Genomic DNA, 17,599 nt, shown 5'->3' on the forward strand with positions numbered 1-17,599 from the left:
GTACTTGATGAACATACAATACGTGCCGAGAGCATTTGGGTAATATATTTATCTAATTTTTAATTGAGGTGGCGTTTAGGGGCTTTTGCATCTGAGCTCTTCATTTTTCCACACTTTTGTTGTTCCAAAACTGTAGATTTTCTTTGTTTCATTAAATTTATTGCTAAACTTTAAAGCAGCAAATCAGCTAAACTAAACAGCAATAGTAACAATGTAATCCATCAGACCATTTTGTCCCGCAGGTACTTCAGAGATTGTTGTTGAAGTAGATGACGACGGTGTGATTTCACTGAATTTCCAGTGTTCTGACCTCAATCCTGACTCCAAATTTATCTGGTCCAAGAATTATGAGCCAATGACCGATCCTGATCGTATGACCCTGGAGACCAAGGGCAACAAGTATGTGTGGGGATGCACCAATACAACATTTCTGTGCCTACATTCAATTACTTAGAAGGACTTTTACAGATACTGATAGATTCCGATAGTTTTGCTTTTTACTTAACTCTTTCCCAGCCATTGACGAGATATCTCGTCAATTAAGAGAAAACGTTCCTGCCAATGACGAGTTTTTACGGCAATCCAGATTTCCAATATTATCCTCTAGGTGGTGCTTTTACACAACTTATAAAACACTGAAGCATCCACTGATCCAAAAACAGTAAAAACCAGGTGGTTAATATGAATTAGTTCGTACGACCTCATTCTTACATTTTCCTACGATTTGCTTTTGCCCCAGTGATGTTGGGGTTAGAGGTGGTGTTTTGTTATTGTTTATTTTTATGTTAATCTTATGTTTTTGTTTGATTCACTTCGTATGAATTAATACCAATTAGCCAACTTATAAAATACGTACGAATTCTAATCAGGCTGCATTATCACCAAATTTGAAATAATCACGCAGTTTGAGCTCTAATGCTCTTTTTGATTGCCACACTGTAAAAAACTTTGCTGCCTTAAAATTTTTTGTTGAATCAACTCGGATTTACAAGTCATTTCAACTTACTATTATTTATCTTGACTAGAGATGAGTTGTTATAACTAAAGGTGAGTTGTTATAACTTATAAAATTAAGTTGACTTTTCTCAACTATATTTTATAAGTTTGTGACAACTCATCTCCGTTGACGTGACTTGTAAATCTGAGTTGATTTAACAAAAAATTTTAAGGCAGCAAAGTATTTTTTTACAGTGCAGGATATAATCTGTCCTGATCATTGGCTGTTTTTTTTAAATAATCAGTCAATGTCCGCACTCCAAACAATTATTTTCTTACCGGTACTTAGTATTTTTGTCTGTTTTAGTACACAGCAAAAAATGATTTTCAAGAAAAAAATTCTTGTTATTTTTGTCTTGTTTTCAGTAAAAATATCAACAAAAATCTTAAATGAAGATGATTTTTATTGATGAGCAAAACGACCCAAGAAAATAATTGTAGTTTTTAGACCAAAAATATCAAATTTAAGTGATTTTGTGCATAAAACAAGCAAAAAATCTGCCAATGGGGTAAGCAAAAAAGTCTTAAACATTTTTCTTAAACACTAAATTCAAGAAAAATTTAAGAAAAATTTGCTTACCCCATTGGCATATTTTTGGTCTAAAAACTACACTGATTTTCTTGGGTCGTTATGCTCATCAAGAAAAAGCATCTTAATTTAAGAATTTTTCAATATTTTTACTTGAAACAAGACAAAAACACTAAGAATTTTTTCTTGAAAGTTTTTGCAGTGTACAATTATACAAATTTAAAAAAAGATGCATTTTCTTAATAAGCTAAATTACCTAAAAAATAAGTCTAGTTTTTAGACAAAAAATATCAAATTTAAGTGAAATTATGCTTAAAACAAGCCAAAAAATAATAATAATCTGCTAATGGGTTAAGCCAATAATTTTTATTTTTCTTCAATTAAGTGTTTAGGAAAAAGATTTTTTTCTTACTCCATTGGCAGATTTTTTTTTGGCACAAATTCATATAAATTCACTTAAATTTTATATTTTTTTGTCTAAAACTAGACTTATTTTCTTAGGTCATTTTGCTCATCAATCTTGATTTAAGACTTTATAGATAATTGTACTAAAAACACAAGTCATTTTTGTGGTCCAAAAGTGGGGGGAAATGCTTTTATCTGCGATTATAAGCCAATATATCTGTGCATCCCTATTGTGAAGTATGTGATTTTCAACTTTTTACAAGTTATTAAATTGAAAATAACGTCATAATAAAATTGATAAAAATATTGGCTAATTAATTAAAAAAATTATATCATGAATGCCTTAATCATACATTTAATCACGCAACAGTAAGTAGATTGGCGTTGGTTTTGTTTTGTTCTGTAGGTCTAAAGCGACCTTTAAGACGCCTTCAGAAGAGGATTTGGGAGTCTACTCTTGTGTTGTCACCCACACCGATGGAGTCTCAGCTAGTTACACTCTCTCTGAGGAAGGTAAATATATCTATATATCTGTTTCATCTGAGTTTTACCGTGGTAAGTTTTGATCAGTGATGACATCATGTTCCAACAGGTCTAAAGGAGCTCCTGAAAATCAGCCACGAGCACAAGTTCCCTAGTAAGTATCTTATCTCAGCGTGCAAATGTGCGTAAAAGATCTAGAGCAGATTTGTTTAGTGTTTCCTAACGTTCTCCTGTCCCCGTGCAGCGATTCCTTTGAAGAGCGAGCTGGCCGTTGAGTTGCTGGAGAAGGGCAGAGTTCGTTTCTGGCTGCAGGCGGAGAAGATGACTGCCAATGGAAAAGTTGAATATGTGTTCAATGACAATATGATATCCCAGGGAGAGGTCAGAGGAAAACAAACGCAGACACGCACAGTAAATCATGACGTATGACTCGGACTGCATATAGATTTTTCGTTTGGTTTGCAGAAATACAAGATGAACTTTGATAAAAATACAGGCGTTATTGAGATGTTCATGGAGACGCTGAGCAAAGAAGATGAGGGAACGTTCACTTTCCAACTTCAGGACGGCAAAGCCACTAATCAATCCAGTCTGGTTCTGATTGGAGATGGTAAATATAAACATCTGTCTACATGTACATGTACGGTCTGTATCATGTGTCGAGTTTGTACTGATGATGGTGTCTCATTGATTTCAGTCTTTAAGCAGTTACAGAAGGAATCAGAGTTTCAGAGGAAGGAATGGCACAGGAAACAGGGTAAGACTTCAAGACATAGTACACTTCAATGTATGTAAATGTAATGTGCAATCATTATTGAAATAGGATGATTTGCATATTAAATTTGCATAATAAATGCACTATATAATGCACAAAAATGACACAAATATTACAATAATATTGTGTGTGTGTTTTGTATGTTTACTGCAGGTCCACACTTTGTGGAGTATCTTAGTTATGAAGTAACACCTGAATGCTGTGTTAGACTGAAGTGCAGGGTGAGCTCTCTTTCTCTCTCTCTCTCTCTCTCTCTCTCTCTCTCTCTCTCTCTCTCTCTCTCTCTCTCTCTCTCTCTCTCTCTCTCTCCTTTATTCCTCACATATATGTTTGACTCCATCCTGTAGGTTGGTAATATGAAGAAAGAGTCTGTCGCTCTCTGGTATAAAGATGGACGAGAGATTAAAGTCAATGAGAAACTGGATTTCTCTGAAGGAGTGTTGACCCTGGAGATTGCTCAGGTAATCTTTTTAATATTTTATTAAGAACTTCATTAACTTTTTCCCCGCCATTCACAGGTTACCTCGTCAATTAAGAGAAAACATTTCCCTGCCAATGACGCTCTCCTGACAAGTTTTTACAGCAATCTGTAATTCCGCTTTTATCCCCTCTTACCCAATTTATAAAAAACTAAAGCAAAAAATAATTTTATTCATTAATTTAAATTTAATTAATGTTTTGATTATCGTTTTGAATCTGATCTTTAACAAAATTCCTACAAAAATGCAATTATTTCAGATTTTTGCTCAACATTTGGTGTTTTTAAAGAAACCTACCCATATTTAAGAGGTTTTTAAAAGAAAACAAATGAAGATAGGATGAAATGTTTTCCCCCGTTTTGTTTGTTTGAAAGCAGAGGGTCTGTTCTTTTATTTGATATATTTGTATGTTTTTATATATTTATAGAAGAACATTTTCTGGAAGGCATTTTGTGAAACTCACAAAAAACTTTTTTCAAAAAAGGCTGGCGGAAAATGAGTTAAAAGTTTTAAGTTCATAACTAAACGGGGGTGGGGGTGGGGGGGGCTAGGGGGCGTTGCCCCCTCCAGATTTTCCCTCTGCCACCCCAAAAATGTCCAGTCAATAGACCTGGGGCGGTAACAGGATTATCGCCATACCGCGGTCACGTGACGCACGCCGCGGGTCTGAGCTCCTCACCGTCACGACTGCCAAAAAAAAACATTGGCCTGCACTTGTGTGTATATCTGGGGTTGTTATACACACCACAGCTTAATAACAACCGCAGCTTCTTAACAACCGCAGCTTGTTAATTGAACATTAACCATTAACTGATATGATTTTAATATTAAATTGTCATTGAGTAGAAATACAGTTAAGGGTTGTCTGTGACTCGTTAAAAGCAATAAAAGCATTTTATTTATTTTGAACCTACAAACAGCCACAACAGATCAAGCGGTTTTAAAAGAGGAACTATATTTTATGGCGTAATAGCACTTTTGGGAGTACTTCGACTCGCCTGAAAAGTCCGCTCCCCTTCTCACTCTCATAATGGGAGAGGGAGGGTGTTACTGCGCCGAGTCGAAGTACTCCCAAAAGTGCTATTACGCCATAAAATATAGTTCCTCTTTTAAATCCGCTTGGAAAAGCGCCACGTTCCATTTTGTACCACCAAACTTGCTCGTCTTTCATAGGAAAAACGTTGATGTGCCCGGTCACTTCCAACTCCATCTCCAAATGGCACAATTGAACGAACGGGGCCAAGCTAAATGCCATCGAAGCGTCGCAGCGCGCTCCAGCGCTTCCGTGCACGCACACAGATGATAGAGGGATGTATCAACAATTCTTAGTTAAGGTAATAACATATTTTAATATTGAAAATGAGTAGACTATTCCTTTAAGTAATTTGCACTTGTTTTGGATTGAAGATAAATAAATCAAGCATGTTATTTAACTTGTTGTCTTGCCAATAAACAACAAAACCGCGGGAATTTGTTGATTACCAACCGCAGCAAGAAAAAATCCAGCCCAGCCCTGCCAGCCAACCATAAAAAAAACTATTGTCTCCTTATACAAACACCATCCCTTATTGGCAAATCCTATTTATATTCGCTCCCGCCCACCAATGTCTGGTTGTCTTACTCAAAGCTCAGACGTCGCTTCAGCAGTATTTAGGACATGAAAGTACTACTAGCCTATTCTCTACGACAGTAACGCATCTTTAAAATATATATCAGAAACAATGCAATTCACTATTACATAATCATAAACACAACACATATTAATATGAAACTATAATATTTATAGTAAAATATCCCCAAAATAGCCCCTAATCCTTTCTTTGACTCACCTCTTTATTTATTCAGATACAACAGCCAATGGCAAGTCTCCAGCAGCTTTCAATATGTGTGTTTTAGATGTAGTTCTGTTTATTCAATTAAATTTTATTTATATAGCACTTTTCACAATTATTTAATTGTTCCAAAGCAGTTTTATAATTAAATGTTGGCAAAATAAAGGAAAGATCCGTTTTATATTTATTTCACATTGAGTGTTATGGCTGCCCACCCAAAATTCCTGACTACCCCCTCAGTCCAGTAAGCCTAGTACCGGGCCTGGGTGACTGAAAATTAATATGAATTATAATAAAGAAATATTTCATTTAGTTCAAGCCTGTGACTCTCACACGCTGTAGATATTTGTTTTATAATCAGGTTTGTATGTTTGTGAATGGCAGATCTCAAAGAAGGATGCTGGGATCTATGAAGTGGTTGTGAAGGACGACAGAGGCAAAGACACATCAACCCTTAACCTCACTGATCAAGGTGACGTCAGCAGAGCTCTGTTTGAATACTAAACTTTGATATTAGTTTATTTGATAGACTAATAATAACAATCGACCTGCTAAAAAGCACTTGAAACCCCTTAGTAACTACACAGTAACACTATGCAACATTGGTGCCTTCTGTAAATCAGTTTTTTATCTTTTGTTTTTCAGGATTCAAAGATTTGATGAATCAAGTATTCAGTGTTATTGGTAAGAAATCTCTCTTTAATGTCCTCATGAGGATCTGTCTTTATTGTATATCATTTGGTGTGATGTTGTGTTTCTCCAGCGAACTCCTCGACTCCTCTGAAGATCCAGAGCACTGAAGAGGGAATCCGACTCTACACGTTTGTCAACTATTATAATGATGAACTGCACATCACCTGGCATCACAAGTAAGTAACAATTACAGTATGATAACTAAAAGTTGGGTTCAAATACTGATCTATACATAGTGATAAACAATGTCTGATAAATGCTTAAAAGTAAATAATGAACAATGAAACCTCACCAAAGCTGAATCTATAAAGACACAATCTGTAACAGAAAGAGTGCTTGTGTTTTTTTAAAGGGATGCTGCGATCGCCTTCACAGACCGCATTAAGAGCGGTGTTGTAGGTGAGCAGCTCTGGCTGCAGATCTCTGAACCCACAGAGAAGGATAAAGGAAAATACGCCATTGAGTTCTTTGATGGGAAAGGAGGTCTGCGCAGAACCGTTGAACTGGCTGGACAAGGTGAGGAGACATGTTTCATATGTGATCCTGTACAAACACTCAGTTTCAAACCCTGCTGAGCTGCCACATCAAACAAAATACTACCTTCTTTAACTCTTTCCACGCCAGCATTAAAAAAAGTTGCCAGACAGCGGCAGCATTTTTTATGATTTTTATAAAAAGTTTAATGCCTTCCAAAAAATGTTCTTCTGTAAATATATAAACATACATTACACATAATATTATATATAAAATGAAAGAACAGACCCTTCGCTTTCATACAAAAAACTTTTCATTTGTTCATCTTCACTCTTTTTATCACCTTTCAGATTTAAAAATACAAAATTTTGAGCAAAAAGCTGAGATAATTGCATTTTTGTAAAGGACTTTTGTTAAAGATCAGATTCAGAGTGATCCTCAAAACATACACAAAACATTTTTACTGTTTTTGGATCAGTGGATGCTTATGGGCCCTATTTTAACGATCTAAGCACATTGTCTAAAGCGCACAGCGCAACGTCTAAATGGGCGTGTCCAAATCCACTTTTGCTAATTTAACGACGGGAAAAATGGTTTGTGTGCCGAGCGCATGGTCGAAAAGGGTTGGTCCTATTTTTTTTAATGAGTAATGGGAGTATTTTGGCCGTAACGTGCAATAAACCAACGAGAGTCTCAGCTCCCATCCCCTTTAAAAGCAAGTTGCGCTGGCGCTATGTTTAATCCCTATTTAGATGACAGACTTTGTAAACTGAAAAACTAATCATAGGAGGAAGACCCCCAGTTTAAGATTAATGTTAAATAATTGTGTTGTTTTTCACAATTTAATTTTTTTTTATTAAAACTTTTAAAGCCTATTTTCTTTTAATCATAGAAGTAAAAAAAGCAGGCTTTTACTTGCTTTAAATGTATGGCTATCCAATATCATAAAAAAATAATTTACAAGTATGTAAGAAAAGGTTTGTACTCTAAAAATACTTTATTTGTTACAAACACGAGATAAAGAATTTAAAAACGGCTCTCCGCACGTTTCAGCACTTGGACAGCATCAGATTTTTTAAGCATTACATCTCACCATATCCACAGGTACAGAGTCATCATATACAATAAATTCGTGAGGTAGCATTAAAAAAAATATTTAAAAACAGATGCATTTGTTTCAAGCAAAGCATTTAGTTACTTACCAGGCTGCAGGTGAAGCAGCTCTTTGTGCCTTCTAACGTCTCATAATTAATCCTCATTTATGTCCAAGAGACTCAATAATAATCTTTTACATTCAATCCTTTAATCTTTCATATTTATAAGCGTTTTTGTGCTGCTGTGCATTCATGTATGTGTTAAGCAAACCCGCGTTGTCGTCCCGTTTATAGGCGCATATTACTAATGCGCTCTTTAAATGACAAAAAACATTTTGTGCCATTGACTTTAGACTTTAGAGCAGGTTTTTGTTGGTCAATGGCGTAGTCTATTTTAGTTGCCTCAAAATAGCAACGCACCAACAATGCGCCTGAACACACCTCATTTTCAGACCAGAATGCCCATGGGCGCAAAAGGGGGCGCAAATGCATTTGCTATTTAAACAATGTGGCGTTAAACGTGAAAATTATCATTGCACAGGGTGGAAACAAGCAAAAGACACTTGTGTTGCGCATTGCCCTGCATTGTGCCGGGTGTAAGATAAAGCCCTTAATGTGTTTTATAAGTTGGGTAAGAGCGCCACGAGTGGACAATAGTAGAAATATGGATTGCATCACTGGCAGGGAAGCGTTTTCCCTTAATTGACGAGATAACCACATTGGCTAAAAGGATTTTTATAAAATAAATTATATTCCACAACAAATATACATATTAATTTAGGTTCTTATAGATTGTTAATCTGATAATAATATTGTATTACCCATCAGGTTTTAAAACAGATTTAATTTGTGTTATAAATAATCATTGAGATGTTTCTCTTTTCAGCATTCGATGATGCATTTGCTGAATTTCAAAGACTCAAGTAAGTGACCGATTCTGAACGATATTATTCACATCAGGTTAATAACTTTTAAGTTAATGTTTTCTTCTTACACTTCTTGATGTTTTTCTTTTAGGGCTGCAGCCATCGCTGAGAGGAGTGAGTAGAAGAAACATTCACAAACATTTCAATGTCTTCATAAGACAGAAAAAAACAGCTCAATTTTTGTTCAATTTAATTGCATTAAATCTAATATTTAGTGAACTTTGTTAATACAATATCATGTCCACCAGACACATGTTTTTAATTTTATAAGCAGCTTAATGGCTTCATTTGTGGTCCTTCATTGCAGTTTATAACTTAACTCATGAGTCTTTAACACCCTTGAGTTAAGTTATGAACCCTTGGGGGTCCATTGTAGTATTACCGGGGTCCTCCAAATATTGTTTCAATGCAAACAAATATTTTGGGGAAAAAATAGGCATCACACAGAAATGCATTAAAGGTGCAATGTGTAACTTTTTGAATGATCTCTTGACAGAAATGCAATATGATATACAAAACTATATTATCAGTGGTGTATAAAGATCTTTTATAATTAACTGTTATGTTTTTATTACCTTAGAATGAGTCATTTTTATCTACATACACCAAGCGTCCCCTTACACGGAAGTCGCCATTTTGTACCGCCATGTTTCTACAGAAGCCCTTAACGGACAAACTTTTTTACTATGTTGTCTCCAACAATGATATGTTTGTCCTGTGGTGGCTGCTGTAGTTTCAAAAGTGAGGAGTGAGCCATGGACTGAAACTTTGGTTTACACACTGCACCTTTAATTGGCTAATAATTAAAAACTAAAACTTAAAAAGAGCATAATATATCCTGAATAAAATCTGTTAAGTTAAATTAAAATTGTATGTAGTATGCAAAAAAGGTATTATTTTAAAATCTTTGTAACGTAAACATCATAAGAAAGTGTGTTCAACGGGACATATGATGAAATGACACATGATCTCTTCATGTTTAAGTGCTATAATTGGGTCCCCAGTGCTTCTATCAACCTAGAAAATGTGAAAAAGATCAACCCAGTAACTTAGTTTTGGTAAACCATTCTCTGCAAGCATGTGAAAAAATATCTCATTTAAATTTGGCTCCCCTTGTGATGTCAGAAGGGGATCTTATTATAATAATACCGCCCCTTAATCTGCACTATCCAACCACAGCACTGCCATTTAGTGCAGAGAGAGAGAGAAAATATTGGACAGCAAAACTGAGTTTCAGTTTCAGCATTATGGTGATCAGTGTTTGCATATCATCAGCTTATTTGCATTTTAAAGGACACACCCAAAAACGGCACATTTTTGCTCACACTTAGAAATTAGCAATTTTAACTTCAGAAAACTTCACATATGTACTCTGGGAAGACCAAAGATTTATTTTACATTTTAAAAAAGTCTTGTGATAACTACTCAATCTTGTCTTTATTTGATACTTGGGTCCCTCCTGGGTCCTTGGCCTGAAAAGGTTAAAACATCTGACTTAACTGGTAATGTATAAATGATTTTTATTAAGATTTTTAATTTGAATGATTTATTATTTCCCAGATCGTGCTCGTGTGGCAGGTGGGCTGCCTGATGTCGTAACCATCCAGGAAGGAAAGGTAATATAACACTGTTCTTCTGTTGGAAAAAAACCCAATGCAGTTTTACCTCACAAACGACAAAACCGTCATTCCTGTATCTTCGGTAGCTTCACCTCTGTTTCTTTCACGCAGGCTTTGAACCTGACGTGCAACATCTCGGGAGATCCGTCTCCTGAGGTCACCTGGTTGAAGAACGAGCGTGAGATGGTTTCCGACGATCACTACATCCTCAAATTCGAGTCGGGCAAGTTCGCCAGTTTCACCATCACAAGCGTCAACACGTCCGACTCCGGCAAGTACAGTATCCTGGTGAAGAACAAGTACGGTACGGAGAGCGGCGATTTTACTGTAAGTGTCTTCATCCCAGACGAGGTGGTCGGCAAGAAAAAATAAACTAAAGAGAAATCAAATTAAAGTAAATGAATCATAAAAAGGTATATGTACAAAAATATAATGCCCCTGTGTTCAATCATTTGGATTAATTATCTAAAGGTTTGTGGTGGATGAAGAGTAACTATGATGCTGATATCTTGACTGCGGATGAAAGTGTTGGTCCCATAAACCCAAACTAATAGCTCTTAAATCAGAAACAGACTGTTATTTATTAAATCATCTGTTTTGTTCATGGTGTTAGTAAAATAGTTTCAACCTCATCATAGAGCAAGAGCAGTGTTGTGAGTCCAGGCTGTGTTGTGTGTTTGTGTTGTAGATTCAATGAGAAGAAACAGATGCACAAACTGTGTGCATGATAGTTTAATAGTTTCGAATCGAAGGAGCTCTATGTCAGTTTTTCATTATTCTGTTTTTAAAAGCAGAGTGTGATGTTGCAACATAATCTGAGATCAAAGATTTCTGTGAATGCTTACATCACTAATAAATCACCGCATGCTTATAGTGACATCACTATCATTTTGTGAACACATATTGATGAAATAAGATATGCAGCTGTGACATCACTTCCTGTTTGACCTCACAGATAATGATATGACTCCTTTTGTGATTTTCAATAAACGCAGCACAATTCTCTCCCTTTCCTGTCTGTGTGTGAGTTCACTGTGTTGTTGATGTATTTTTCATTTTCTTCACACTGCTCATCCCTCTGTCCTGAATCCTGAATCCTGCATCTGGGAGTCCTGATGTCGTCCTCTCACCTGAACCCAACCTGAACACCATCAGCTCCAGACCTAACCCGAACACATTTCTCAACACATGATACACAAACACTGCTGTTCTGTTCTCATAACCCAATCAATATATCAGTGATAATAATGCAACACCTATAACAGTGCTCACTTTTATGTGATCAAAGAGTCATTTAAAGAAATAACAGAGACATAAGAGTGATGTGATAGTCAATGTTTACTGTTATCAGTAAGATCAACATTTGCACAAAGTTGACTATTAGGATATTAAGTAAAATCATGTTCCAGTAAATTACCGTAAATATATATCAAAAATGTATTCATGATTAGCAATATGTTTTATTCCTAGCCCCTAAGGTGACACTGGAGTAAGAAAATCTAAAGTTTAGTTTTATGTGCTCACGTAAAAGTTTCACGTGCGCACGCAATAGTTTCACGTGCGCACGCGAAACTAAACTATTTAATTTTTGCTCCATGTCCCCTTAGGTGCTCCGTAGTTTTGCTACGGATTTCATTAGGACAATTTTAATGGGCATTTTCTTAATATTTTACCCCCAGATTCCAGATTTTCTAAATAGTTGTATCTCAGCCAAATATTGTCCTATATCCTAACTAACCCATACATCAATGGAAAGCTTAATTATTCACACGCATACGTAAATGTGGTCCCTTAAGGCAAACAATATTTTTTTAAATATAGCCTTTAAAATATATATTTAGCCCTACATATTTCAGACCAAGGAAATAGATTCACATTCCATTGGAAGAAAAACTTGTTTTTTTGTTACAAACCTGTAAACATAACATGTTTAAAAAGGTCTAAGCATATTTTCTGTCACTTCAAAAAATACTTTATACATTTATCTTGTATTTAGCATATATTTAAAATATATTTTGGGAAAAAGTAAATTTCTTGCCATATGGGTTGCTTGCCTTTGAAATACATTTTGAATTATATGTTGATATATGAATGTTGAAACAAAATATATTTTTAAATTCAAAACTTTCTATACATTTTTTAGCATATATTTAAAACATATTTTGGCCATAGAAATGTATTTTTTCTACACAAAATATACACAATATTAGCAAAAAAAATGTGCTGAAATATATTTTGAAATGTTAACAAAAATGTAATTTTCACAAAGATATTTTGGCCATTTTTGGTATATTTTGTAATATATTTTACAAATAAGTATATTTTAAAACATTTAGATTTATGTCACATTGGAAGATAAACTTTATATGTTACAAACCTGTAAACATAACAGGTTAAAAAAGGTTAAAATTAAATAAATTTTCAACTGCAAAAAATATAAATAATAATACATTTTTTGTAAAATTATAAATGTTGCCCCTGAAATACATTTAAAAAAAATATGTTAAGAATGTTCAATATAATTTATTAAATTAAAAATATATTTAATTAAATACATTCTGTAGAAAGTAAAGCTTATCATATATTTAAAACATATTTTTGGCCAGAGAAATTTATTTTGCTTTATGGATTAGGATAAAGTGTTGTTGCATTTATAAACATACAAATCCATATAAAACTTAATAAGGACATTGATTAAAGGATTATGTGACCACAAGATCAATATTCTATAGTTGTAAACACAAGTTTCTGTATATATATGAGGCTAAGTTAGCTTTGCTATATACAGTAAGTAGAGATGCACAATATGTCACTGTTACAGTTTTATACTTTTTCGGGAAATCAGACTTTACACCATACACTGCAAAAAATGATTTTCAAGAAAATCAGTTAGTATTTTTTTGTTAGTATTTTTGTCTTGTTTTCAGTAAAAATATCTAAAAATTCTTAAATTAAGATGTTTTTTTGATGAGCAAAATGACCCAAGAAAATAAGTCTAGTTTTTAGACCAAAAATATCAAATTTAAGTGATTTTGTACATAAAACAAGCAACAAAAAAAAAATCTTGAAATAATTATTTTATAATAATTTAATAATTTATATAATTGAGTGTTCAAGAAAAATTTTCAAGATTTTTTTTGCTTACCCCATTGGCAGATTTTTTTGCTCGTTTTATGCACAAAATCACTTAAATTTAATATTTTTGGTCTTGATCTTAATTTAAGAATTTTTAGATATGTGACTGAAAACAAGAAAAATACTAAGAATTTTTTTTCTTAAAAATAATTTTTTTGCAGTGTAGTTATCTGTAGATGAGACAACAATGGATAAAATTGTATTTGAACAGTATCTGACACAAGTTTTGCACATAATATCATCCATATTTTCAGGTAAGTTTATGTTTAGAAATCTCTGTATATCATATATTTAATAAGCACAGAAGAGCTACAGCCGCTAGCTGAGATAATTGATTTGAGAAGTGGATCTGGAATTGTGTGTAATCCTGTCTCACTTGCTCTTGGAAGGTAAACGTGACGGAGAACATGGGGGATTTGGGTGTTACGTCATACCTGGCTGATGCAGATGGAAATGTGACTGTTGGACCTGGAACTCATTTATCTGCCAGTCGTTCAGCAAAGACTACATCCAGATTAAAACCCACCTCAGTGACCCCACCACCACCAACACACGCCTCAGTTACTCCAGCATCTACATCCACCCCTTCCACTCCCACACCAAGTGAGGAATCCAAAAATAAGGCAAAGGCTGAAAAAATAACAACATCAATGTGTAAAGGAGGTGAGTTATACAAACACACACCTGAAATAACATATCTTCATATTATTGTGTGTAAAAGTGTTTGCTGATGTAAGTTTGTTTCATATAGACTCTGTTAGTCTGAAAGCACCTGCTGTAGAGTTGGAGACTGTTGAAGATGAACATCTCACTGTCTCGGTTTCTTCACCTGCACCACAAGAACCTGAACCTGAGGAAACTCCAGCTTCTCCTGCACATGAGGAATAAACCGATGTGACAGAGAAATGATGGAGGATTAAAGCTGTGTTAGTTATCTATCTATCTTAGAGGTTTAAACTGTTTGGTTGTTATTCTTTGAGTGATGAGTTTGTAATGTACCTGCATTATGGGGTGTGCACACCAAAACTTTTAAACGTGGCTGAAAATGCCTGGAGGACACAGAATGTCAGCTGTTTTTTCAGCTGAGCGCTTTGGTAGCTGTAATGTCCCGCCCTTCCTCCACTGTGATTGGACGGCCGTGTGAGAACTGACATTGACGAGCGGAGCTTTTCAACCAAAGTTGAATATTTTCAATATCTTGCCGCTAATCGTGGAAAAATCGCTGAGCGCCGGTTTTCAGCGCGGAAGAAAACTGCTAGCTGCTGGCTTTTTTCGAAAAACGCTGAGCTTCCATTGGAAACAATTGAAAACATGCGCCGGCCGCAGGCGTAAAAGCTTTGATGTGCACACCTCCTTAGCGCGTGGTGTTTCAGTACGGAGTATTTAGATGATCATTTTGAATAATTATGTAGTGGCTCCTATATCCCCCTACTCCTTGATCCAATTTATCTTCTTTACTTCATGTTATCCAATTTCATAATTAGTATCTGGACTGGTTGCATAAACTGATTAGGCTAGTCATCAACATTTTTATTCAAGATTGGTCATATTTCATGAAAGAGTTAGGTACTTACCTGTCTGTTTAATATAAATAAATAAACTTCACAAATGTGTGTAAATCACAGTGTGTATATCGCTATCATGTTCAGGTTTGTGTGTTTTAACCCTTAAAAAAATAACCATAAAACACACTGTGGAACCTGGCAGTTAACTTAGCTCGGGCCATTTGAGTAAACCGGTTGCATTAGGCCATTTAAGTTTTAAAGCACATGAGTTAAAGTACTGTGAACTTGAGTCATGTGCAATTATGCAATTATATTTAAGTAGTGTGAACTACTTAGTGCATACAGTAACTGCATATGATTCAATTTGTTTAAGTTCACAGTGCTCAAATGTATGTGTTTTAAAACTAATGCAACCGGTTTGCTTAAATGGTTTGAGTTGAGTTGACTTTTAGGTTTTACAGTGGTAAATTTTTGTAATTTATCTGCACAGCCTTTTGCATTTTAGTGACTATTATGAATCATTTAAAGTCATTTTTTCAGATGTGATGTTTAACATCATACTGTTGCAAGTAACTGCTGATTTTAATCTGTCAATTAAAATAATGATAACACTTTACAACAAGGTTGTATTTGTTAACATTAGTAATACATTAGCTAACAATGAACAATACTTTATACAGCATCTTAGTTCATTTAAGCATTTACTAAAACCAAAAGCTGTAACTGTTAACATGAGTTAATTCACAATAAACTAGAACTTAGAAAAAACTTGATAAACTTGTGTGTCAGCATCCATCTGTTAATGATAAAAAATAAGTAATGTAAAGGAAGATATAGGCAATATAAAAATACTAACATTATAAATATTGGCATTGACTAACATTAACAACTGACATCAGAGGTCAGGTAAGCTTTTATTTTCTGTGAGTTATATCAGTAATAATACTAAATTCAATTTTCGGAATTATGCTGATCAGTCAGAGAAGGAATTTGTATCCAATGTTTTCTTTATCTGTGTTACACTCATGCGTGATGGTCTTGAGGTCAGAGTTCATAGGTTAAAATGTCTGTAAACTTTGTGACTATAGGAAAGATTTCCCCAAAACATTAAACTGCACTCACATTAACATCTAAAGTAACGGCAGAGATCTCCATTATTTCACATGTATACTAGTTGAGTATTTATGTGTCATAAGTGTCTATGTGAGTTGGTTTGATTTTATAATTTTAGGCATAAAAAAGGACAACATTGTTTGTTTGTAAATATACAAAATAAAACATCAGATGACAAAGAGAGAGATGATAGCTATCGAACCGTCAGTGGGTCTGTCTCACTTTACAGCTTGATGATAAAAAACATAAAAACACATCATAGGTGGGTGATTCTCACGAAAACTTGGTTTTAAAAATGTCAAGCATGAAAATGTAAAAATTGCTTAAATTTACTTTTTTCCCACCAGACATTGAAAAACAAAGTCTGGAGTAAATGGGAACATTAATTTAAAAACTTGTACTTATCATTTAACACTTTTTGTAACATAATTTTAAAAAATAGTCCTAAAAAAATCTCATTACCGCAACAGTCAGAAAACATCAACACTGACATATTTTTAAAATGACATGACAAACCTGAAAGAACATAATTTGGAGATTTGCACATGCATTAAAAATCAAAGTATTATGCTTCTATTAATTAAATTAACATTTAATAAGCATCTGTTGCGGTAATGATAATCAAAATGTCGTGTAAGCATTCTGACAAGACAATATTTCAAATTAACTGTAAAAAAATGATCTTACCTGGTAGCCATCTTGAAGTAACTGGTCCATGTGCTTGGTCACTCAAAATCAAACTTTATTAAAATTCTGTATGTGTGCTTAAACTGTTCTCAAAAAGTGTTGCGGAGGATGAGAACATCAGGCATGGACACATCATTTTCCTAATTTTTCTTCATTATTATTATACATGAATATTCAGTAAATATTTTTTCTGTCATCTAAAGTAGTCTAGCAAAACATCCATTTATTTTTTTTCTTAATATTTTTGTGTTAATTTGATTAAATTACAACAAAACGCATGTTCAAACACAGCCGGACACATTGCGGTAATGAGAATTTCAGCAGAAAATGAGATAAAATTTCCAATTATAAATTCGTATGTTGAAATCACACGTTGTGCAAGGTAGAACACACTATTGTGTTAATTCTGATGCTTTTTAATGTTACTATATTACACATTTTAAAGCTAAATTCATTAGTGCCGTGGTGTTTCAATGGTTTCGTGAGAATCACTCAGGTTCTATACTTTGAGGCCCTAGGCAAAATTTATGTGGGAGGCCCCTCGCACCCCTCGAATTTTCAGAAAAATGTGAGAAAGTGTCAATGAGTGTTTTTCATCATTTAAGCACTAAAGTTATCAAACATGTTTTTCCCCATTACTATTCTTTTTTTATCAAGTTAACCAATTAAATAAATTTAAGTCATTTAAAGTCATTGAGCTGCAGAGTTTTGAATGTTGTTCATCATATAGCCCAGGCTTCTTCGACTTCATGCGGTTCTGCACAAACCAATAAGTGGATGACATCAAAGTACCATGAGAGTGATTTAAGAAATCATACAGATGAGTCAATCTTATCAATCGTTCTCATGGTACT

At 34.3% G+C, this 17,599-nt stretch overlaps 2 protein-coding genes across 4 annotated transcripts in view; both read left to right on the forward strand.

Annotated features, from left to right (window-relative positions):
- Positions 1-11,314, forward strand: part of myom1b (myomesin 1b) — a 41,937-nt gene extending 30,623 nt beyond the window's left edge. For all 3 annotated transcript variants that reach the window (XM_073859567.1, XM_073859566.1, XM_073859568.1), the window contains 16 exons: positions 243-399; positions 2,337-2,443; positions 2,523-2,567; positions 2,658-2,794; positions 2,879-3,023; positions 3,111-3,170; positions 3,342-3,409; positions 3,536-3,649; positions 5,884-5,971; positions 6,145-6,183; positions 6,263-6,368; positions 6,545-6,708; positions 8,647-8,683; positions 8,778-8,800; positions 10,247-10,302; positions 10,417-11,314. In XM_073859567.1, the coding sequence (XP_073715668.1) occupies positions 243-399; positions 2,337-2,443; positions 2,523-2,567; positions 2,658-2,794; positions 2,879-3,023; positions 3,111-3,170; positions 3,342-3,409; positions 3,536-3,649; positions 5,884-5,971; positions 6,145-6,183; positions 6,263-6,368; positions 6,545-6,708; positions 8,647-8,683; positions 8,778-8,800; positions 10,247-10,302; positions 10,417-10,677 (1,607 nt within the window). In that variant the 3' untranslated portion in view covers positions 10,678-11,314. The remainder of the gene's footprint in view (positions 1-242; positions 400-2,336; positions 2,444-2,522; positions 2,568-2,657; positions 2,795-2,878; positions 3,024-3,110; positions 3,171-3,341; positions 3,410-3,535; positions 3,650-5,883; positions 5,972-6,144; positions 6,184-6,262; positions 6,369-6,544; positions 6,709-8,646; positions 8,684-8,777; positions 8,801-10,246; positions 10,303-10,416) is intronic.
- A 2,246-nt stretch (positions 11,315-13,560) lies between these two features.
- Positions 13,561-14,539, forward strand: LOC129453151 (uncharacterized). The gene is made up of 2 exons (XM_055217233.2): positions 13,561-14,103; positions 14,192-14,539. The coding sequence occupies exons 1-2, from the start codon at positions 13,848-13,850 to the stop codon at positions 14,326-14,328; spliced, it is 393 nt and encodes a 130-aa protein (XP_055073208.2). The 5' UTR covers positions 13,561-13,847; the 3' UTR covers positions 14,329-14,539.
- The last annotated feature ends 3,060 nt before the right edge of the window (positions 14,540-17,599 follow it).

Source organism: Misgurnus anguillicaudatus, chromosome 21 (genome assembly GCF_027580225.2).
Source record: "Misgurnus anguillicaudatus chromosome 21, ASM2758022v2, whole genome shotgun sequence".
Classification (NCBI taxonomy): domain Eukaryota; kingdom Metazoa; phylum Chordata; class Actinopteri; order Cypriniformes; family Cobitidae; genus Misgurnus; species Misgurnus anguillicaudatus.

Coding starts and splice junctions, on each gene's coding strand:
- LOC129453151 (XM_055217233.2), top strand. CDS start 13,848: ATGGGGGATTTGGGTGTTACGTCATACCTGGCTGATGCAGATGGAAAT. Junction 14,104..14,191: donor AACATCAATGTGTAAAGGAG/GTGAGTTATACA, acceptor TGTTTCATATAG/ACTCTGTTAGTCTGAAAGCA.